The 25,394-nt window shown below is 41.0% G+C and overlaps 2 protein-coding genes across 3 annotated transcripts in view; both read left to right on the forward strand.

Annotated features, from left to right (window-relative positions):
• The first annotated feature begins 153 nt into the window (after positions 1-153).
• Positions 154-25,394, forward strand: part of LOC143355104 (rap1 GTPase-activating protein 1) — a 203,107-nt gene continuing 177,866 nt past the window's right edge. The window contains exon 1 of one of the 2 annotated variants that reach the window (XM_076789616.1): positions 154-536. In XM_076789616.1, coding sequence (XP_076645731.1) covers positions 154-536 — 383 coding nt within the window. Of the gene's footprint in view, positions 537-12,511; positions 12,793-25,394 lie in introns of those variants that run through there. The other variant, XM_076789617.1, reaches the window with a different exon arrangement.
• On the forward strand, positions 1,170-6,419 carry LOC143355100 (uncharacterized). The gene is made up of 2 exons (XM_076789610.1): positions 1,170-1,322; positions 4,819-6,419. The coding sequence occupies exon 2, from the start codon at positions 4,821-4,823 to the stop codon at positions 5,049-5,051; it is 231 nt and encodes a 76-aa protein (XP_076645725.1). The 5' UTR covers positions 1,170-1,322; positions 4,819-4,820; the 3' UTR covers positions 5,052-6,419.

The following is a 25,394-nucleotide window of genomic DNA, read 5'->3' on the forward strand; positions in this document are numbered from 1 at the left end:
AAGGAGGAAGGATGCGGTTAAAAGTGGCGGGAAGTAGCGCCTGGTGAAGAGGTTTATCTACATTTTAAACAAATTCTGCATCATTTGAATTCAGTTAGTCGTGAAATCGCGTTCGTTCGCGGATTAAGAGTTATCATAAAGTTACGAATAAAAATGAAAAATAATTCCGATTCTTTTAAAAGAGAAGAGGCGAGTGATCACAGTAATCGTGCGGTGAGACACAAAGAAAATTCTTTGAAACTTCGATTAGTCCGAGTTCTGAGTTCCGGGGCTTTAAAGAGCCCGAAAAGTCCGTTAAGTACTTCCAGTTCGCAAAGTCCGAGTCCGAGTCCAAGTCATAGTAATTCATCTGCAAAATCCCGGTATTCATGGCATATACCTTCGTGCAGTAGTGGATGCCATACACAATGTTCGTCAGAAAGTGGCGTTTCACTTTCATCTCCGAAATCGTTGACAAGTATTGACTCGCCAATGTTGCCGAAGAGTGCGGACACCTTTCAAAATTCATACTCGTCAAGATGGTATGTCAACGAAAGGTAAGTGTTGTAAAATTTATAATGTCAACATGCGACCTCAAAATTTTCTTTCGCGAAATAACAATGTCTTTCGTCACTGTTAGACGTTTGCGAGAAGATTTGTAAGTCGCGATTGAATGATCGAGCGTATTGAATTTATGGTAAACATTTTTTTCTCTTCCGATTACCGAAACAATTGTGATCACCTTGACCGCGATCGCATTTCGAAATGTTCTTGAAAAGTGGAGGCACGTGTGCCATAAGTATTTTACGAAACGAAATGCTAATCCACATATGTAGATGTGGGTACAGACATATTGAAAACCTGAGGCGGCTGATGAACGTAAATCGAATAGCCTTCGGGGATGTAATCGGTCAAAATAATCTATATGAACGTCAGGCGTAAATAAACGGAAAAAATAGATAGGTACTTTGAAGATACATTGAAGCGAACACACATCGCCGGTGAAGTGGTGATGGGTCGATGCAGCGCCGGCGCTGCGGTACATAACCAAGAAGACGAGTATCCCCACCATCTCCTATCGTCGAAACGATCGCGCGATATATATCCACTTCTCCGAGCAGCGTTTTAGGTTAGAACGAGAGGAAACGACTCTAGTTCTATCCTTTTCTCTGTTTCTATCTCACTTCTCACCTCAGTCCCTTGTCGCACGAATGCATTTCGTCGTGCTCCGCAGAACACTACACGAAGCGCCTCGAACCAGTATAGAACGGTTTGCAGCAAAGTACAGCCGTTTCCTGTTCACCTCTTCGTGAGGAATTAGGAATTGAATAAAATCTGTACAGGTATGTGTCGAGTACATTTGCCGTTTCTCTATAAACATTCCGCGTTTCTTTTTCGATTGGTAAAGTCGAACAGAAAACATTTTCGAACTACAATCATTTCGATTGTTATACGACATATTAGTAAATAGATGATAGAGATAATCGATGACAGTGACAGTTAAACTTCACGCGTTTCTGCGAACGACACGCGACCGTTATTCTCGAAGAATTAGTTATGTGATATGACAGTGCGCGCTTAGAACGATGCTCGTCCGAATCTGAACCTTTGGAGCGTTTGGACTCTACCACATCGTAAAAATGTTTAGATGCGATGTTCACAGATTTTTTTTTCCACCTCGGTGTGTCGTTCAAGCTTTCTTTTAAAAAATCAATTCTTTCGGTTCGAGAGCGTTTAGCATATCAATCGTTGCGTGACCCGTTGAATACGAGATTCAAAAATGTTTCCAGCGATATACACGCTCGTGTAACGGTTCCTCTGAAATACCGTGACGAAAACCCATTGTGATTTGTAATTCATCTACTTTATGAATGCACACAGTACATGCACCGAACCTATAGTTACGTTACGTGACTTTAAATGCTCTCTTCCTAGAGTGTTATGAACATACTTTTTTTGGGGGGGAGGGGGGTGATATAACCACTAATCAGTGCTTAGGAACGTTGTAAATTTTGTTAATAGAAGTGTCCTTAAAATATTGAAGTATTTTTTACGTTACGTTTACTTAAGTTATCTCGTTCATTTGGAGTGACTTGTATTTTAATCTCCCCGCCCTTTTAACGATTATCGAGATAAGAAAGATCTTCGTCGATTGAAGTACTCTTTATCGCAAGCGTACAGTCGATTGCAATTTTGAAAGGGCCTGAAAGCGACCTCGAGCAAACGGCATAATGCAGGGCACAAAATTTCTTTACGTATGCACGCATGCACACGTATGTGTGCGGTGGCACGAGATGTGCACACATATCCATTTGCGCATACACCCAGCACACATGTACTCGAGACTATACCTATTTGTAGCCTGCATCATCAGGCAAAAAGTAGGTCTAGGGAATCAGCTGACCGAAAGAGGCGCGTGCGCTTCACTAAAACCAGAACACGTTTGAAATGCCCACTACACACCTACACTTGGAGTCCGGGAACAAGGGAATCCTTGAAACGCGGCTTCTGATATAAACCCACGAAAAACTATTTTTTAATCATTCACTCCTATACACGAGGTCACACGTGCGGCGTGGGCTGTACATCACATTTAAATGCAGGTCATGCGTGTTTGACATGTTGTATAGCAACTTGCTACATACACCGCACGAAGAACCGCGACAGATTATTATCCCTAAGTTCTTTATTCTTTTTTGTTTTCTTTTTGTTTCAATAAACTATCAGAAAAGTTCGTGCCCGATTTGAAAATATAACACAAGCAGTTATATTTTGAGATAACAATTTGTGTCGGCAACATTCTCTGTAATTGTCTCTCAACGTTTTACGAACTAGTAGAATCCCTTTTTTGTAACAAACTGTTTTAAGGTCTCTGAAAATCGGGCACGAACTTTTGCAATCATCCGATACTTAAACATTGTTATTGTTGTACCATTTGTACCCAAATAATTTGTCGCTTGACGTTTATTTAACAATTCTATTAAGCCTTTTTACAGTGTCATATGAATATCATATCAATCACTTTCACTTTATTGGCCTGATGGAACTGTTCCTACTAATGATCTTTGATTGCTCTGAGTAATACATTTCTCATTAATTTCTATTAAATTTCTATTCGATTCAACCTCTCATAGTTCACTGGTACGCAGAGTATACCAAACATTAAAGGATAGAAGATAAACAATTAATCTCTCTTAGCTCTAATTAACCATGTTCGATAGAGCCAAAAGTTTTTTACGTCCCCGGTTTATGTGCTAATAAGACGAAATATAGATTCACGAAGTCTTCGTAAAATCTATCTTAGTGTAGCAAGTTGAGTGCGAATAAACAGAGATAAATGACAAACAATGGTAACTGTTCAACCGTCTGACCTATATTATCAATTAAGCTAGCAGTCTGTTGATTTCTCTGGCCGATCGATAAGTTTATTAAAAATGTTTGAAATTTTTGCCTGAAGTTGTACGGTTGTTATATCAGCACTCTTTGCAGTGAACACGTAATAGATCTACGACCATGACCGAGTGAGCGTTTAACATGAACATAGTCAAGGCTGATGTGGCATCTGACGTAAATGTTAGATTTTTAAATTATTACATTTTTCTCGAAATTCTCTTGCCTTTAAGAGGGAACACTAATTCGAACGCGTTCGATTTTCCTTTGCATTGTTTGGTGTATTTTACGTACATTACTAAAATATTTATCATGAAGTAAGAATAATAATTCATAACTACACATTCGTGATTTGAAATAATTTTGTCCGACAACTTAAACTCACGAAAGACACATTTACCAATTTTTCTAAACCTTCTTTATTTCGTTAATTTTCCGTAAGTTGAAATGTTAAGAATTACTGCATAATCATTAACTATGACATAAAATAGAGTTGCGAGAAATTCGAATTTTTTTTATTAAATACGAATATTTTCTGAATCTGGTACATAATAGTGATTGTTCCAACGTTTGTTATTCCGTATGGGATTTGTTCTGCAAGGATAGGATATTTTCTACCGTTGCATAAACGGCTTCGAGACTGTCTTAACAAAAGAGGATTTGCTAGTGAAAGGAATTTCACTGTTAGCCGTGAGAAAAAAAGTAGTGCAGTGACATACGAGAAAATCTCATTACTTAACCATACTATACCGGCTTAGATTCTGCGCTCATAAAATCATTAGTCTACTTTCCATTTTACCTACGAACAAAGCCGTACCGGATATACACTTTACATGGAGAAGTTTCGTGCAATTTTCAATATTTTATGAAGTATTTTTTTCAATGCTTAATCTCTAGCAGGATCCCTGTGTTTCGTAAAATGTTGGAAAGGCAAGTCCTAATGTTTAAGAATATCGTTTAACTCAAATACGCGTTTCCTAAGTATTTCATTTGAATGGGACAAGCAGCTATAAAAACAAGTAAATGTTCAAGCAACATTGGCGTACTCGTCAAGACACTGTTCCACTGAAAGGGGTATCGTGGATTGTTTCTGTTCGATTTTAAAGGCGAGATATTTCACAATCGTTGGGAATGTAAATTCGCTTTCATAATCGCTGGCACAAACAAATTTCCAACATGCGCGTGCACGAGGTCAAAACGTAAAATCGAAGTACAACAAATAAGCATGAAACGAAAGTAGCTCCGAGGTATCGTAGTATAATTCTGACGCTGGGCCATAATTTTCTTCGCGATACGTGTCCGGCCGAGTAAAATGGTACCTGCTTCTGCATGACAACTCCGCGGTCCGCGATTCTCACGGCACTGTCACTCTCATTGAACTCGAAATAGAGACGACGCGTCTGGCAAAAGGGGTGAAACCAGGTCTGATTAATTGTCCCGATGATGCAGTGATGAAGTACTCGCCGCAGCAGCAGCAGAAGGAAAGGAAGTCGGAGAGCGACATATGCTCGGTGGAGGCGACGCCGAAAAGGGTGGCCCATGATCGTTCGGGCTCGACGGAATCGAAGAATTCGTCGAGTTCGTCGAGGAGGAGCGGTCTCTGTCGTTCCCAGTCGACGGGGATGTTCGCCTGGATGCGGGTGTTCCGGTTGGCGACGATGCTCGAGCGGGTCGGCTGCTAGAGCCCGAGTACAAGAGAAAGCGTCTCGCGTGCCGCTTACATAGATGTATTTAACGAATTCAAATTTAAAGGATCGTACACGTGTGCGTCGCGCGCACCCTAATGCCTGCGCGCCTGCACTTATGCAACCACCTTGCCACCCGCGTGTATCTGGATGCACGGTCACACGTGTACAGGCGCATCCGACAAACACGACCCTTTCCTTTCGGTCGCGTGATTTACGTATACATAGGGTGGTCGGTTCGTAACATAGGGACATCCGACGGTAGCTCAATTATAGTGCGTTACGCAATTACGTGTTAATTACCACGGGCGTCGTACTGGCTACGTTCACGCCTACTATGTAGAGACGACGTTAATATTGTACGCGTGTCTTTCTGTATACGTGCATGCCGGTAACACACGTGTGTGCATTATCTGTAAGCGCGTATACACGCGTGTGCATCGTTACATAGAACACAGAGTCCCGGGTTCCAGTTAATCGATCGGTCGTTTGCGAACCATTAATTACCGCGTCAGCCTCGAAATCGGAGATAATTCGTCGCAACGGTGGCGATCCGTTCATACATCCTCCAGAACGTTCTTCTTTACTTTCGATTCACATTCTAGAGACGGGTTCTATGTATGCTCGTATGTACGATTGCCTGCCATAGTAATACTGTTTCTTAGCTTGTACGTATATAGCGATAAGTATATAATATGGTGCTATGTTCGGAACATTCCTTAATTATCAAATCTCGTTTTGATCAATTGCTTTAACGATCCTTTTATTCACTTTTTTTCTATTCTTTCTTTCTTTCGGACCGCTGCGTTGTCTTCTTCTTCGTTCGTCCCCCTCCCCTGCCGTATCGATCTCCTGTGGTTTAACGGTGGTTCCGTAATAATGGATATCGATTATTTTTCTACGAAAAAACGGGTTATCCCTTCCCCCCAAAAACTTTCGATACGAATCAAACTTATTGAAAGCCTTTGGTTATCGCTCATTCCACGAAAGAACTGAGACGCGTAACTACCGAAAAATGTACGCGGATTTGTCTATTGGTTTCAACACGTTTACAATCGCTGTCTGACCGAGGCAGGTATCTATCTACGATCGCGAATTTACATCCGATTTCACTTCCTGTTTATTAATGTGCGATCGATGCGAAGATCTATCAGTGTTATCAATACCAATCGATATATTTTATGACTACGCAAATCGGCAAATAAACTCAATATTCGCTTGAACGCGCGGATTCACTGTTTTATGCGCCAATCCCATCGTGATCCCCAACACAGAATCTCCGTTACTGTGAAACTACGATGGAACTGCAACCAGGGTTTTTAGAAACACGTTTATCTTTGACTAATAAATACTGTTTTATCGAAAGATTGCGTTCATTGACCTGCCTGCCCAATAAAGAACTAAACTGCCGTTGACCAGTATCAATTCGGCTAAAGTTCCGAAAATCGGTCAAATCCGATTCAGCTGAAATTTGGTACATAGGTCCATTTCGTATTTTAAATCATGCTTCCCAAAAGGACTTTTGGTGACTCGAAAAAATTTTGTTTTATTGCTTATTATACCTTTGATAAGAAAAATTCTAGGTACTAGTTCACCAATGTTTAGGTAATTCTACTAGAGACCATGCTGTCGAACGTGTAAATGAAATACATGCGTGTGTGTGTCACTTACACGTGCGTCAATACGTGTCGTTTCAAGTACACGTGTACTATTTCACGCGTGCTATTTCACATGTATTTAGTCACACGTGCATTAATACATCCTCATTTTAATTCGTGTCTTGATACAATATAATGAACGTATTCACATTTTTGGGTAACAATTGATTTATTTTTGGAGGTAACTACGTTCCCAGCAGTGGAAAAACATCTTTCAGCGGCAACTGATGTTGCTGGTATATTTAAAATTTTGTATACATAGCGTAAGGGACCCAATTACTGTGGGAGTACCAATTACTGTGCCTATATTAAGAATACTTCAAAGAATACTTCGAATTCATAATGAATATTTAAAAAAAAACAATATTCTAAGGGTTGTAAAAAATAAATATCTTTAATAAATCATTCTTATATTCAGAGAAATTTGCAGAAACTACCTTGAACCTATAATTATTCACAGAACTGTAACTTCGCGAACACTCTGTATATGTTTTACAAAGATGTTCATAGTTTTCGCTTTCCCTTTCTAGTAGCTGCTTTAATGGAGAGGAGAAAACTGGAAAAAGATTCAACGTTATGTCTATTGAAGCTATTTTTCCACCGATGACATAAGAGCGCTTGTGTAAGCCTACCTGTAGTTTTTGCGTAATTTATACCTATGACGTAAGCGACACGCGGATTAGTAACGAATACTATTAAGACCAATTGTATGTTAATATTGTTAACAATGCTTCTCTACAGACGAGGTATAACAGTCAATTGCATATAATTAATTAAATGACGAATAGAATAGGGTATAAGAGTAAACCGAAAACCTTATATCACAGACGCGGTATAGGAGCAGACCAATCACTATTTGGGGTTTTGTGTTCCACGATCTGAAATACCGACATCGTTAACAACAACTATTTCTTACGCCCTCTACTCTGGCGAACGATAAATATTGCAACTAGATCCATCGGAACCTTAGACCATATACCTACAATAGATGATGAAGAACCCCGCACACGAGTACGACCTTACCGACCTCGCACAATGAGTACGACCTTACCGACCTCGCACACGGGTGCGAACCTAACTCGCTCATGAGAGTAAACCTAACACCCGCACAAGAGAACCAAGCTAACCCCGCACACGAGTGCGGCCTAAACCAACCAGAGAAATTTCAAGAATTCGACAAGGACAAAATGAAGAATTCGAAATGTGGACGACCCTGCATAGGCGCTTCGGGTACCTCTGGTACTCCGAGGGATCTCCGATCGGAGGAATGCCAACTTTAAGCAAAACACATCAATTTCAAAAACAGGAACTTTCGAAAAGTTCAGAAACAAATTTCAATTATATATCCAGAAAAAAGTTGACGATGTTCATTGAATGACAAGGTAATCCGAAACTAAAACTGTGTTTCGGTTAATAATTGAAAGGAGCTTACCAAGAAGGTGAAGGTGGATCAGAGAAAACAAGGAAAGCATTGAAGGCCCACCTTGGTGCATTCCGAGTTAGTTTAAAGTAAATTCAGACACAATTCAATTCAGTACACATATTTTTATAATTAGCGAGTCTTACATTCTAGTTTACAATCTTATCACAAATTTTCAATGAGCAGCTATTAGCTCGATATTATTCTCTATTTGTAAGATACTAGAAGTTCTTACAAATACAGAATAATACCGATTGCCCGGGTCTCACCACGAGGAGGTTGCTGCACGAGAGACCCGAAAGGAAGCCAGAAGGAATTCAGTACGCTTCGTTCTGACTCCCTTTCTTACAATGACGATTTACAATCTTACAAACTAAATTTCGCAGCGCATGTCAAGTAATTATTGCGGAAAAAAAATGTGTGAGTCGGAGAAGAAGTCTCCGATTCACGGGAGATCAAAAACGAATCAGGCAGAAGGCTCTGATTCTTTCAAAGAGAGAAACAAAACCGAACCAGAGCAGAAGGCTCTGGATCGAGGGTGACGCGACGCGTACAATGCTTGCAGCCCAACTCCAGCCAGCATCGATACCCGACGTGTCCTCACGAAGAGCGATGGTCAAGAGAAGCGTTCAAACGATACCCTAAGTTTCCCCCACCCACCTGTCGCCAGGCAACGACTAGCGTTGAGGCGACTCGGGTGGACTTACGGCAGGGAGGATTTTACACGAGTGAACAGGTCTCTCGAACATCCCTCTCAATGGATCTACGCCGAGCACCGGTACCAACCGGTCTGGTACATACAAGCAAGGTCCGACACAGCAGAAGGCTGTGTCGGAGTCAAAAATCGAGCCGAGCAAAGTCAAGTTAGGGCAAAAATTACTCGACATATATACAACACTAACAAACAAGCTTAATAACTAACGCACGAACTTAAGTCGAGCAATTATTGTGAGCAAAAGAAAAACTAAATCTGACAAGTCTCTGAATAATGATAGAGAAAATAAAAATGGAGCAGAAGGCTCAGATTTACGAAAAAGAAAAATGGAAGAAGCGAACCAGAGCAGAAGGCTCTGGTTCGAGGATGACGCTACTGACTGGTCACAGCAGAAGACTGTGGCCCAAATCAACAAGCGAAACTAACAAAGTGAATCGAACACAATAATTGCTCGAGAACTAATACGAACTTATAAATACTATGAAGTCTTCTTACTATTCGTTGTCTTCGTTCGACGATGATCATGCTGAACTGTTGTGATTTAACTGAAACAGACTAATAATAATTAGACACAAAATGGAGGAACACCGAAGTAATCGAACAAGAAACGAGTCTTCGTACGATGCGTTGTCTTCGTTCGATGATAAATTTCTGCAACTATTGCACTCAATCTGAAACAGATCAATAATGATTAGACACAAAACAATGGAGGAACACCGAAGTATAAGAAGACGACGAAACAAAGACAAAACGATGACCCCGTACACGAGTACGGCCTACCTAATATGCACAAGAGTGCGAATCTAACCGGCTCACGAGAGCCAAACCTAACACCAGCTCACGAGAGCCAAGCTAACCCCGTACACGAGTACGGCCTACCTAACATGCACAAGAGTGCGAATCTAACCGGCTCACGAGAGCCAAACCTAAGACCAGCTCACGAGAGCCAAGCTAACCCCGTACACGAGTACGGCCTACCTAACATGCACAAGAGTGCGAATCTAACCGGCTCACGAGAGCCAAACCTTAGACCAGCTCACGAGAGCCAAGCTAACCCCGTACACGAGTACGGCCTACCTAACATGCACAAGAATGCGAATCTAACCGGCTCACGAGAGCCAAACTAACCCCGTACACAAGTACGGCCTAACCGACAAGAAACTAAGAAGAGTAGATGAAGTCAGAACTTCAATCTACTGAGGTGGCGCTTCGGGTCGCCCCGGGTTCGCCAATACCCGTACTCACCCACAGCAGTGAGCCCCTGAGGGACCTCCGTTCGGAGGAATACCAATTTTAAACCAGATATATCAATTTTAGAATAAGAATTTTTGAAAGTTCAGAAATAAATTTCAATTGGAAAGATGAACAATCCCAATCAAAAATAAATCATGCGAAATTAAGACGCAACGACCTACAAGCTCGGGTCGCACCGGGTTCTCTAATACCCGTAATCACCCTGAGGGACCTCCGATCGGAGGAATACCAATTTTATGTTAAAAATATAATATAATATAATTTCAGAGTACGAATTTTATGTCAAAAATATAATACAATATAATTTCACTGTACTCATTTCATGTCAAAAATATAATATAATGTAATTTCAAGAAAAGAAACTTATGAAAAATTCCGAAGCAAATTCGAATTAAAAATACAGAAATAATAATTGACGGCGTTCGTTGAATGAACACGTATTCCAAAACAGAAAATGTATATTTGTGTTGTTACTTACGAGTTGCTGAAAGTTGACCAAGGTGAGCGGAGACGGCTTCCAGGAACTGCTGACTGACCGCGAGCCAGCTTAAGGTGGACCAGGGTTGACCAGTAATGTCCACTGCAGCTCTGGAGGATCCCTGGTCCACTCGAAGGTAGGCGAGGGTAGGTCAGGGTGGTCAGGGTGGGCCAGGGCAGCTCTGGAGAACCTGAGGTCAACTCCAAGGTCGATCGCCCTTCTGGTCCCGGAGCACCTCCGCTCCCTCCTGAGTGCGCACCTCGACTGACGGATTGAGCGCGGCCGCCGAGATCAGGTGCGCGGTGCGCGGTGCGCAACTCCCCCACCACAAACTACTTCGCTAGATTTCGATCGCCGCGATAGTAATTATTGATAAATTTGTTATTTCTGGCTGTTTAATGTTTATAACAATTTCTTTTGGTAATAATATCAACAAGCACTCCCTTGACCACCTTGTCATCTAATTTTTTAGTAAAAATACCTAATAGAACTCGAGATACAGAGTAACTTTGGAACCATGAATATTCGCACGCATTAATTTATCGAACACAATTCACTGTGAAATTTACTATTTCTGCCTGTTTAATGTTTATAACAATTTCTTTTGGTAATAATATCAACAAGCACTCCCTTGACCACCTTGTCATCTAATTATTTAGTAAAAATAAATTATAGAACTCCAGATACAGAATAACTTTTAAACCATTAATATTCGTACGCATTATTTTATCGTACACGATTCACTGATAAATTTATTATTTCTGGCTGTTTAATGTTTATAACAATTCCCTTCGCCAATGATGTCGACAAGCACTCCCTTGGCCATCTTGTTACCTAATTGTTTAGTAAAAATAAGTGATAGAACTCGAGATACAGAATAACTTTTAAACCATGATTATTCGTACGTATTAATTTATTAAACGCAATACGCTGATAAATTTATTACCTCTGCTTGTTTAACGATTATAAAAATTCCTCTTGCCAATGATGCTGTCGAATACCCCTTTGGCTATCTTACCACCTAATTTTTTTTAGTAAAAATGGCTGATAGTACTCGAGATACAGAGTAACTTTTAAAGCATGTCTTGAGTAAGTAGTATCTTTTATGCATGATTATTGGGAGTATACAAGATACTCGATTCTCACTAATATTCCCGATGTTAGTTATGCTGCGAGTGCTATGGCTTACCAGTTGGTTGTCCTATTTGGGTGGAGTCGGTATTTCATATCGTGCGTCACGAAACAGCATAAGGTGACTGGCGTACTCCTGCATCAGGCCTGTGATATTAGTTCCACACTATTAGTTCTGGCCGATACGGTAGGATGTGACACAGAAATGATCAGATTTAGAGTCTAAAGTTTAGAGCCCCTCGGACGTGAGACAGAAAAATACATTGGGTGACTGATCTACTCCTATACCTCGTCTGTGGTTGAAATCTCCAAGTTTACCGACGCGTATCGGCGCGAGGAATCGGTAAAGTAGAAATCTGGGATAAAGTTATCAAAGTGATCTACCTTATCGGCGAACCAACCAGATTTCGTACTCGATGCAGTTTGGAAGTATGGGTGGCAGGTAAGACAAATGCCGGTTGGGGGCGGGAGGGTACGGAGAAGGGTGCACGGTCGTAAACAGTCGTGCAAGAAGTACGTGGTACATAGTCTCGCGAGGACCCGTGTCGCGATTACGTCGTTCCGGGGTTCGAGCGTGATGTAGGGTGACCGGTCAGATAGCGGAGCGGTCGTATAATTCGAACATGAAATTTCACGTGTCACAGATTGACAATCGTTTCTTCGCAGATATGTCTGGATTGACTTGTAACGACGTATTCGAGTAATTGTTTCTAGTTGCGTATCGATCGATCCGAATCAATCGTATTTGTATCGGAGAAGTTGAAAGAAAGAAAGAAAGAAAGAAAGTAACCCCGCGAGACAGGAACTCGCGTGGCAGTGGTTCGAATGTGCCGGTGAAAACAGTTTCCCTATGAAATGCGACGACCTTTGATTCGCCATCTCTCCGAGGGTGGTGGCAGTACAGGTGACAATGCCAGCACCAGGAGGCAACAATCCATGAAGGAGGACGACCGTGGTGGTTACACCTGGAATTGTCGTGAATATGGGCATCACCTGTCATCCTGCGACCTCCTCAAGGTCCCCACGACTCTCGCATGCAGGGAGCAACCCACGTCGCCGAAGCCACGAATCACGATCCACAGGTAGACCCCATTTCAATCCTATGCTCGTGTGTTCTGTGCGTTCTCTGTGCATGCGTGTGTGTCAGTCGTGTCTCGCGCTCCGAGGGAAAGCTAGCTCCGTAATTGTCCGGGTCAGTGCATCCTTCGGGGGGCTCATTCCGGGTAACCGCGCGAGCGCACTGCCTCCGTCCACGTTGTACCTGAGAAATCCGCGGTTTCGGGAGGATCATTTCTCACTATTTCATCTTCGTTCATTCGATCGAGAATACCCGATTCCATTTCTCCACGTGGAAACGATTTTTACTTCGCGTTTCCTCGGAACACCGATCAATTCAAATTAAGTAATACGAAGAGTATGTGTTACAAAATGATCATATAATTTTTGTTAAAAATGTAAAAGCCACGTATATGTACATGTATTGTTAGAGTATATTCATACGAAAATGTATATCTTACTCATTTCTTAGTCTACAAAAGTACGTATAATTTCGCTGGCATAAATAAAAATAGCGGCCTATTTTCTGCTTGGTGAACTAAAATGATACATAGCAAATGTTACTTGTTATGCAAAATACAAGTCTTGTCGGTCTGGCTATCAGTCACATTGTATTTGCATCGCGTTATCGTACGTTTTATCATCTTCTTAGTACTCAGCACACGATTTCCACGTCCTCGCTCTCGTAGTGTAATCTGAAAACTAAAGATTTGGTTTTACCACATTACGTCCAGTTCCCTAATCACGGCGATTAACTCACTAATCACGGAGATTGCTAGAGGACATTTTCGCAATCACTTTCCACATTATAAACTGTATTTTACTATAAATATACTGTTTCTACATACTTCAAAAAATAGGCTGAAAATCGTTAGAAATCTGTAATTTTCACCATTTTTAGTCGTTTATAACTCGTAAACTAATGACCCAACGTCGATGAAATTGTACAATATCTTGTATGAATTTACAAAACAGATTTTTTTAGATTTTCGTTACAGATAAACAAATTGTGAAAAGCAAGTTTCACTATATTTTTCACGATTCAATCTTTCTGGCTTGGCAGAGAAACTGAAGTCCGTGTGGCCCAAGGTTTAAATGATATCCTCCGTAATAATGTATCTGGTTGCGGTAGCTGCGAGATAATTACAATATTTCCTGAATTGAAATTAAGACGGCCTGGAAACCGGCATTGATCCGGAGAGGCAGATATAAAAAAGCGGGAATATTTCCCGGAGTACATATTTTTGTGCATGGATTAAGTAATGGCCTATATCTCGTGACCCAAATCCGTTCAGGCCGCGTTTCGCGGAGGCACATTTCTTAAATGACGTTAAAGTCTCGATGTACCACTGATCGTGCGGCGTCCAGGAAATGTTGATCTCGTCGTAAAATCGTCGGAATCGTTTCCCGAGCATAATACGTCTTTAGCGTATGTTTCCGTGATCGTACGTAAAGTTTGTTGCTTGTTCCAGCTCGCTGCACGGTAAACAATTCTCGGCAGAGGAAATGGGTCACAGACCAAACGTACGGTGAAAACAGAACTTTTTGTTTCCGAGACGCGTGTATATACACGGAGTTGGAAATATGCATGCACAGTGTCGGATACGCCGGAGATCTGAAATAAAGCTACCATTTTGTTGGAAGCGTTCGCAATTAGCGTCGCCGAAATTCCAAATTTTTACAAATACTTTTCACAAAGGAAACATTTTTACAAGCAGATATACCCTCGAATTTAACATATGTACCTCCCTCATAAAAAGTCTCGACATGCGATAAACAGATTAAGTACCGCGTTGCGGAGATTAGTTCATTAGTTTGTTAACAAGTACCATGTAGTATTAGGTTACCTCCGGATATTGACTCGTGTCGAGCAGTTTGAATTTACAGCGTACCTTCGATAGTTACAAGAAAACGGGACCGAAGCTGCATGCAAATATCGCAGTTCATGCAATTAACAAAGTATCCAATCAATCGCTTCAGACCTCCTACTCGACCTGCACTTGTGTCAGCCGTATGTTCTCCACTATGTCGGATGACCCATCTAACAGACTCATAAATGTCTTCTTTATTCTTGCACGGTAGGAGAAATATTTCAAACTCGGCATTTAAAACTTTAAAACTTTCAAAACAGGTCCAGATTAGAAAGTTATAACTATTTCTTTCGCTCATTTGGTCTAATTTGAAAAAAGTTATGCCGTTCCAAATGGTGTTGATCCAATTTTGCTCGTCATCGTATATTTATACTTTCGTCATTTCCATTGGCTAATATTCCGAAATCGAAGGAATCTTGAGTTGGTTTCCAAGGCGACCGTTCGTCGAATGTTCCCGGTCCGTTGTCATTTGCGGGAATTAGGTCTGTATACACGAGTCGGAGGATTAATTTCCGTGCGCAATCGCCCCCTATTTTAATAACCCTGATACTCGCAAGCTGTTATTAGAATTTGCCGAGCGTATCGTGATTTAATTAAACTACGTGAACATTCGGCGGTAACACGATATTAACTTTCTTTGTCGCATAGTGCTCTCTTCCCCCCGGCCCCGAGCAATTAGTTTCTAGAAATATTGTTTCTCAGAAATATTGCAACAAGTATTCCGTTAGGTCTGTGCTTCGAATAACTGACCGAGTCGAGTCAAGTTGCTTTGCATGAGCGAAAAATAAATTAGAGAACGGAGAGAGGGGAAGCTGGAATAGTGGAAGTCACACTAATTTTACCTGTTATTCAACAAGTGTTTACATTACTCTGCCCGTTCCAGCGAGCTTGTTGAATAAATATGAGGCGGGAAAGAAGGAATTTAGTCTGGATCGTCGCTTCGGTGTTGACCACCCTAGCTTCTAGAGAGAAAATTAGCCTTTAAACGTCTCAGCCATAAAGTCTTCTCTTCGATTCTTCGAAAATACCATCGCCACGCGGATCGTGGAAAAAATGAATTTTCAACTCCCCTCAAGGGGGTTAATCATGCTGTTTTTCCTTGTAATCTTTTCGCGTCGTGTCCCCTAAACAAGGTAAACTTTTTCGGTTAGTAAAAACGTTCCCGAGTGTAAGTAATTTACTTTTCAATGAGATATTTCCGCTTTTTAATGTCCACAATTGTACCCCTGCTTGCGCCGCATATCTTCGTTAATGAAACTGCATTTTTGCCACTCTCCAGTTCCGTAATTGTTTCAGCACTGTTGGTACAGTTAAGATGACACGTTTGCGGACCCGGTCGCATCATAATACCGTGAGAACAGTCACATTGTTTAACAGATATTAGGTGAAAACTGGTCTACTGCGCGGGGAAGAATGGACAGGGCGCTTTAGGTGTTTTTGCATCTCGTTTGATTAAAAGTAGAAAATGTACACTTTATTCGTCCTGTTTAATTAATATTGTTAGGTATTTGAACTTGTAAATTTATCGTTTTACTTCCGGAGAACACTGAACGAAGCTATAATGCATTATTGATGTAAATAACCAAGTTCGTGGAACTTTTTTCTACATAAAACTATAGCAACCAATATCAGCTAATGGGAACCCTTCGAAACTTTCGCACTCAACGAATAGTACACTTTAGTATGAATAATGGAGCGAGTGGACTAATGCTTGACTTGTATACTTGGTCAATTGACAATTCTGAGTTTCACATTCTGAATGCCGTGATATATTAAAATTGTGATAAAAATGGTATCCTGTAAATTTCTCAATTCCCTTGGCGTTATATTGATTTTAGTTACAGAGGAACGCTGGTTATCCGGAATATTCATTATCGAAGTACTGATTATCGATCTTTGGATTATCCGGACGTCGCGCCGAGTCCCTTCTCCTTATTTAGACATGTAATCAGAACTTTCTGATATGGAATTTTGTCGAATGAAACCGTCCAAATAATCGAGCTGACTTAACGTTTGCTTGTGGCGTGCGACGTGACTATTAAGAAATTCTAATCAATTTTAATATGACAATTTAGAGATGTAAGTCAAGTTACGTTACACACTGTAAATATATTTTTCAATGCAATCCACTTGTTAGAAACTCTTAGGTAATGCTCCTAATCTATCAAAAAGTAAGTAAAATATAATAAAATCTTCGAAACACACTAAACAAATGAGTAATGTATCCTAAAGCCTGCTAGTACTAAATACGTGGTTAACAATTTAATTCGAGTTAAATTGGTTGTGAATAATACTTTTCAAACAATAGCAGATTGTTCGCGCAGGTGCCTTGTAATTTCTCATTTCCTAGTTAAAATGCAGTTAATTAGTGTGCTATCTCATTATATGCCTTTGTTGCTAACGAAGTAATGTAAGTAATGTGTCTGGCGTTGTTCAAAGGGGATATGTGGATATTTTTGTATCTCAGGTTAAACGGTCTGTGATTAATGAATGGTTTGAAATGAAAGCGTTTATTCTAAACAGAAGCGGAGCGTTCTCGCGAAAACAGAGTACTATAACCTTTCCCAGGAATTACGATTGAAATCGCTAAGAATCATCAAGCTTACAAGCGATTAACTCTCACGTGTTGAGCTGTATGACTGCGAACCTCTGTGTGAAATCAAAATTTTTTCATACGTTAAAAAAGTCAACAAAGTTACACTCCGCGACAAAAAGATGGCACACCCGTAAATATTAATATAAATATAACCCGTAAATGATGGCACAGTCTTAAAATTCTTTCTCTGCAGTTGACACTAGACCGTCAGACTGTTTGTATCGTGTACTGTGTTACTGTGCATTAAATATTGTGTGTGTTCCTTATTATCTTCTATTGAAATTACACTGTGGGTAGCGGACAATCTTTATCCGATGCTGCAATAAAAACGATTCTGACATTGCATAAAGAGAATTACTCAGTTTCGAAAATTGCACGTGTTATACATCGGAGCAGAAAAGTGGTGTATAATTTATTAAAAAATCCCAAAACATACGGTACAAAAAAGAGTTCCGGTCGACCGAAAGCAGTAAGCAATCGCGGAGAACGTGCAATTTTAAAAGAAGCTTCGAATTCTTCGGGAACAGCATGACAAATTGCTAAAGCAGCTGGGGTACATACAAATATACGTAATGTGCAAAGGATAATAAAAGAATGTCCGCACTTAGTTCGAATGAAATTGAAAAAAAAACCACCTTTAACCGCTCAGCATAAATCAGAGCGTCTGAAATTTGCACAAGAGCATATACGTTGGAGAAAAAAGTGGCGTCGTGTTATTTTTAGTGATTAGAAAAGGTTTAATCTAGATGGGCCGGACACTATTTTCACACACTATGGTTTCGCACACTATTTTCACGACCTGCGGAAAGAAGAAAGGATATTAAGCCGCAGCCACATGGATGGCGGAGGAGTAATGCTTTGGGCCTTAATTGGGTATCGAGGAGTGATTGAAGTAAAATTTATAAAGAAAACTATGAACAGCGAAATTTATATAGATTTGATAGACGAACAATTAACTAAATTCGGACAGACAATTTCCGGGGAAAATTTTATATTTCAGCAGGATAATGCAAGTGTGCATACAGCAAAATGCGTTAAGCAGTACTTTGAGCAAAACAAAATTAGTGTCTTAACGTGGCCAGCGAGATCGCCAGATCACAACATAATTGAAAATTGTTGGGCACAACTAGCAAGACATGTTCATGAAGGCGGAAGACAATTCCAAAGCCTTGCAGATTTAAAAACGTGCATAGAACAAAAATGGAAAAAAATACAGCCAAAATATATTAAAAAACTCTTTGAGTCACTTCCGAAACGTATGTTGGATGTTCTAGAAAATAAGGGAGGCCGCACAAAGTATTAAACATAATGTTATATATTTTATGTACGTAAGTCACGTATTTTTTTGTATATGTGCCATCATTTCGCCGTACCGATTTTTTGTTATTTTTTGTTTCCTTAAACAAACGGACATTTTCTTTAATTTTATTGTCTGTAATGTAGTTTATTTTGTAATAAAAATGTATAAGTACCAAGAAAGACTAGATTTATTATGTTGAAATGATGAAAACATTGAATTTTCGTGGTGTGCCATCTTTCTGTCGCGGAGTGTATACAGGGTGTTTGTGTACAGTTGCGTACTTGAAGAGACATGCTGTTGGGTGCAACACACACGCAAGGCTTTCTTTAATATAATCGAGAGGGTCACCTATTGCGAAATGCCAGGGAAGGGTATAGAGGACATCCTCATTTCACCCGCGATAGTCGATCGGACGAGCGGAGATGATCGTTGAGTAATAAATTAGTTTTGCTAGGAGGTAATACGGGAGATTATGCAATCGGTGCCAACAACTAGGGCAATCTGATGAAAGAACGGAGATGACCTTGAGCAGGCTTCCGGAAACGTCGGAAACGGAAACAAGAACAGGACACTTTGATCTTTTTTTTGTCCAATTTAGCTCGGCGTTCTCTCTCTCTCTTTCAAAACCCTGCGCTGAAATCTCGATGATTTTCACTCACGTAACTGTAATTTATTATCCTTCGGCTTGCCACAGCGAGCAACGATTCCCCGTGGCATTTGAAAGTACTATTTTCTGTAATTGCACGGTACACTGAAATTATTCACGGCGGAACAGCACGACCGAAATTGAATAACGATGAAATCTTGGCTTCAATGGCGTCATCTTAATCTTTCTGGAATTATAACATTGCGTTGGCTTTGCTTTATATCGTTAACAAGTGGACCGCGGATCTTTATGCAAGCTAAAAGTTATCTGGGCTAATTACGAGAAGCTGAGTTGAAATGAAAATGTATTTCTTCGCTGAATAATTTTAATAAGCTCGACAGGTATAATGTGACAGTACCCGTTATTTCTTCTGACGTTTTCACGGTTTCTTTTCGCAGTAATATATAATAAATGTACGATTTTTTAAAATTTAACTTTGCTAGCCCGTCAGAGATAAATTCCGAAGTAAAACCTAATGGTAAAAGTTAGGGCGAGAGAACGACAACTATACCGTAAATTGTGTAAGACTGAAGGTGAAATGGATTGTGCTTCGCGTTGTCCGGCGATGAAATTCTGACAAAATTTGTCAGAGAAACAAGTCCTCGAGAGGCAAGTTTCCACGTGAAACGTTTATTTTGCGATCACGAAAGCGAAGGACAAATATTTTCCTTCGGACTCGAAAATAGGTCAGAACTAGATTGGAAATTCCCCGTTTCATTGTTAGCCGTGTGAATTTGAAAATCGATTCGAACCGCGTTCATTTCTATTTATCGTCAACAAGAATGCAATTTTAGACGTGTCGGTGTGTTAGTCCATTTCACGAAAACAGAACGAGAATAGTACTCGTTGATTTTGAGAATTATTCAAATATCATTATTCAAATCAAAATATCTTCTAAACTAATGATTTCTTGTCACAAGTGATTTACGTATGGAATAACGAGTAGCAACGAGTAGTGCATTAAAAAAATTCCATTTAAAAAACAAAGTTGACCTCTGTGCGTCCACATGGGAAAAAGATATCTCCATCGGAAAGTCTGCCCCCATTTTCTAGTATCATCGACGGAAACAAAATTTCAGTTGCAACGTGAAAGTAAATTCAAATCACGTCGATCCGAATGTGTGCTGTCTAGGTCCCGGTGCGTATCTATTTTGTGATCTACCTTTTGCATAACCAAAGAAGCCTGCGCGTTTTGCCGTTATCGCTCTGGCTTTTCAATTCTCTGGTTCCGTCTTGGCGGAGTTTTTCTCGTTCGAGCTGACAGCGGAGCGGATACCGCGATTCCGCGCGCGCGGCGAGGTCTCGTCTTCTCTCTTTCAGGAATTGCGTGCTCGAGAAATCGTTTGAGAATCCCGCGGAGGATCGTTTCAGCTCCATACCGTAAGATTTCGCTTCCTAGATTGTAGCGAGCCGAATCAGGAAGTAGTTTCTCGGGAATTTCATTTTCCGAAGAAGCTGACTCCGATACAGTTGAAGAACCGGCTGACTGCTTTGTGCTTCGCAATTAATGCGCGTAACTGACGTAATTCAATGAAATTCATTTGAATAATAACCGGAGAGAGTTCCCGCAGCCTTCGTCGTCGATGGATTCGAACGTGCTGTCCCCGCCGTTAGAAGAATCTTAATTAGAGCTTTCATTATGAATACCCGGCTTTTAGACCGAGAATTAATAACGTGCCATTTCCACTGGGAACGGAACACCTGTTATTACGCAGCCGCGCGAGCGACTCCGATTGAACGCGAATCTTCTTTTGTCAGCAGTTGGGATATTTTCAAAATGGTGTTCGGCGGTGTGCACTCCCAATCGGCCTATCTCAAAACATATTCGAAGAATATTCTTCAAGTTTAACACTTTGCACCGAAGGGTCCCGATTTTATTGATCAGAAAGCGCCCGCAAAGAAAAATTTACAATACGACCTCTATAGATCCAGGGTAGTTATACACGCTGTAGATCGCGTGCTGCTAGTCTTGACCTTTGCCCGCTTCCATAGAAAAGGGTAAATGAACGTTTCGATTGAATGAACGATTCAAAGTTGCCCCGGCTACTCCGCGTTTTCTAACCGTCGATTTTTTGATCGAGAATTGATGAACGCGGCGGGGTGACGTAGTTCAAGGACGCGTACATCTTTCGACAGAGATTAATGATCGAGTTGCGAGAGGGGCGAGGAGGGACGCGAGAAAGATAATTCCGCTAAATTTGGCCGTCACAATAGCGTGAGATTGGTCCGGGGGAAAAAAAAAGCGGCAGCGACGCACCCGTAATTGACTATTCTAGTTGAAATGCAACCCGAAATGCGCATCTCGCCGCACCCCATCCCATCCATCTCTCTGTCCTGCTCGAGTTGCTGTAATTGAATCGGTCAAAAGGATTCTATTCTTTCGGCTACGCAGAAGGGGGTTGACGGGCACATTTGATTTTGACCACGAAACCCTTTTTGATCCGAGGGATCAAACTGTTCCGCACTCCCTTCTCCCTGTGCCCTGGAAAGGAGGGTTGACATTGCGACGGAAACGTGTCACGAGTACGCTCCGAACTAATTTAATTAATGATGTGGACGAGCAGGCGTGTCATTCGCAATTCAGTTATTGCGAGATACAAACGGGTACGGTAAAAAGATAATGATACCTACGTTATTGAGTTTCGCTTTTCATTGTGTCTCGCGCAGTTACGCCTACGATAAATGTTACAGTTGCGGCAAAAACCTGCAAGCAACGAAACCATTTGACAGCTATCCGCTCTCCGAGCGTTCATTGCGAATATTATTCTGAAGTATAATGAAAAAGATGTCAGCGTGGTGGGTACCGTTTTGCCTAATTGTAGCGAATCGTGCGCAACGTTTTGATCCATCGTCCGAGATAACTATCTGGAATCGGTGTACGGTTTGCGCACACGAGCTAACCTCGTGCACGTTGGAAAATACCGTGTTCACCGTGTTGCGCAAGCCAGAGAGAAGAGGGTTAAACGTACAGATTTGTACGAGGTGGGAGGTGGCTAACCATTTATGGTTTCTCTCGATAATACCCTTGTAGGGTCCTGGCGAAGGCGCGAGAAGACCCCTTGGTGCTCATCAGATAAGGAACGGCGAGTTACCTAGGGGAACCTTCGCGATTATCCTGGTCGACCGATTTAATTGCCTGCTTTTTCACGAAACCATCGCGTGATTGAACACACTTTGTAACACAGTTGTAACGAACAATCTGCTGGTGGAACGCTCATAAAACACCCGACGATTTTTCAGTCGAGATCCCTTGCAACAAGTACTCCTTGCAGAGGATTTCGATATTTTTCAGTATTTGCATCGGTTTGTCTGGAATACAGCCGGTTTATTTGACGTATTGTTGAACTCTCTGCACTCGAAGCTATTTCAACTCCAAACGAAACATTTCTTCCCACCTGGAATATTGCCATTCTATATACAGGGTGTCCCGGGTTTTAATGGACAAACTTGGGGAGCATATCCTACAAGTGGAAATAAGAAAAAAATGTTATTTGAAGTTTGCTCAGAAACGCTTTGTTACAGAGTTATAAGCAAATAAAGTTAGAATTGATGCGTCTATATTTTAATAATATAGTTTATTTTCCGCTTTACAAACAATGTTAGATAGAGTAGCAAAACGAACACGTCGTGTCGGTTGCCTGGTCAGAGTTTAAACTAAATATCGATGGCATCGCAAACACAAAACTGTAACGAAGAGAGCACAGTCGATTAATCAAATCGGTGGGCGCCTTCTCATTGGCTATTGTCATGGCATAGAGTATGAAAAGATCGAAGAGAGCACAGCCGATTAATAAAATCGGTGGACGCCTTCTCATTGGCTATTGTCATGGCATAGAGTATGAAAAGCTCATATTCCAACAGAAAGGTCGAACGTGTTTATCTTATTTGACTATTCATGTCATGTTTACTATTTTGATATGATTTGCTGTTAGCGTTAACGACCAGTTAGATCAAGAATACGTAGTGAAAATGCCTGGAGTGTTTTCAAATGAGGAATACGCTGATATATCATTTCATCTACGGATTTTGTGCAGAAGTTACTTCGTGTGAAGAATTAAAGCAACGGATTAATATCTCCGTTGCTGAAATGCAACATTATAAGGAAGAAATTTATTCTGTAATAAGCTCCATAAAAATCGATGTCAAGCTTGTGTTTGCGCCAAAGGACGACCTTTCAATGTTCAGTAAAGTAAAATCATCAATTCTAACTTTATTTGTTTATAACTTTGCAATAAAGCGTTTCTGAGCAAACTTCAAATAACATTTTTTTCTTATTTCCACTTGTAGGATATGCTCCCCAAGTTTGTCCATTAAAACCCGGGACACCCTGTATATATTTTTCATGTTACACATACGAAAATGGTGCAACTTACTAGTACAACACCGAAATGTTTAGTAATTTATTAGATACAAACAAATTTACTAATGTAAAAAATATTTTGAATAATGATACAATTTTTAGTGGTGCCTTACAGTCACCATTCGAGCGCTAAAGGTTAAGTTGTAATTTACGGTTGTGAAGCTCGATTCCTTGTGATCAGAACAATGTATACAGGGTGTCCCAAAAATGTTGTACCAAAATAGTTTTGGTTTTCCTCTTTCTCCTTTCTTTTCTTGTTTTCGTGTTATTCTAATCGGAAGAAAGAACAAGGACGAAAGGAAATTTCTTGCACATTTCGTGCACGACGAGCAAAATGGAAGATTTATTTCCAGGTAGAGGAGGATAAGAAGAAGATATGAATTTGCCGGTAAACACAGCATGCGAGGGACGCGCACAGAATGTTTCACGAGGTGTCATAAAGAAACTGTTGTACTTTTTTCCTTCGGAAATTTCAGCAGCATTTTATCTACACCAGGAAAGGTAAAGAATTTTTCCATACTCGAATAGTAGAACTTCCTGGATCCGTTATCTCCGGATGGCTTCCCGAGGGAATCTACCGCAAACAAATACTCGTATCTTCCTTTACGGCGACTCGAAGATTGGACGAAGATCGGCGGTACACATGTGACGAAAGACCGTTAGTTTGTTTTTTTTCCCCTGATTTCCTTCTTTCTGACGAGCAAACCATGATTACGAGAACCGTGTTCTTTTCGAATCAAGAAACTCGTTCGTATTGCCTGGAAGCCTGAACAGGTCTGCACGCCTATTATCTTTGTCCTATTTTATGCGACAACAGAAGAAATTACTTTATTCCCGCCACACCGTACAAACTATCGGTCGTGATTAGGCTGGGAATTTTATTTATCGGAATAGCCAAAATATTAGAAGAATATTACTTTCAGTCTATTCAACGTATCAAGGAAGAAAGTAAATTTCTATTTCACTCCCGTTCGTTGCAATTCTGATCAAATTTTTATTTTGCAGAAAGATCCGCTGTCTGCATAACGAGAAACGTCAGAGGTTCTCCGGCATCTAACACTTCAGGAACATTATAGTGCTGGGGGGGGGGGGGGGGCACTTAAATGTCTAATTACGGGGTTCGACTGGCAACATTTTTAGTCGCCCGATGACGCGTACCCTTTTCTTTTTGTGATTCCATCGCGTGCGCGGATCGATCGTATAATTATTTACGAAAATTTGATCGAAGCATCTCGCATTCCTGGCCAAAGGCGATAAGGGCTCAGCATCTGGAGAAATTAGTGATCCTTGACACGTTTACAGACACGCACCAGCGCGCGGTTTTCAGTTCTCGTTGGATTGATCGCCGGTGGCAGTGAATGTCTCCTTTCAACCCTCGAGAAGCTTCCTTCCTTCTTCGTGGTGTTCCTCCTTTTTTTTCCCCAGACTGTTCTCTTCTTCTGGCTCTTCGAGGCGCTCGTGAGACCGAACCGGGGGAGATCGGTGGCTTCTATGCGAATGCGCACCCAAGGACCGGTAGTATCGCATATTTATCGCGAACACAGGGCCCGCACATCTGTATATAACAGCTTTCTAACCACGGCTCCTTTCTAATCACGGTAACCACCACCGAACATAATAGTAGGTGTAAACATTTTTTGTCGGTGCGCTGAAATAATCGCGTTAGGGTTCAAACAGGCTCCCACTTCTTTGCATTCGCATTCGCCAAACAGCGGGAGTTGCTCGATCGAAACGCACAGCCCTAGTCTCTCGTTAAAATCATGTTGCTACAAAAAGAAAAAAACGGTTCTTCTTTTTTCAGTGAAAGTATAATCCGTTGCAACCGTCCGTGGAACAGAATATCAATGAATCGTGC

This window comes from Halictus rubicundus, chromosome 6 (genome assembly GCF_050948215.1).
Source record: "Halictus rubicundus isolate RS-2024b chromosome 6, iyHalRubi1_principal, whole genome shotgun sequence".
Taxonomy (NCBI): Eukaryota; Metazoa; Arthropoda; class Insecta; order Hymenoptera; family Halictidae; genus Halictus; species Halictus rubicundus.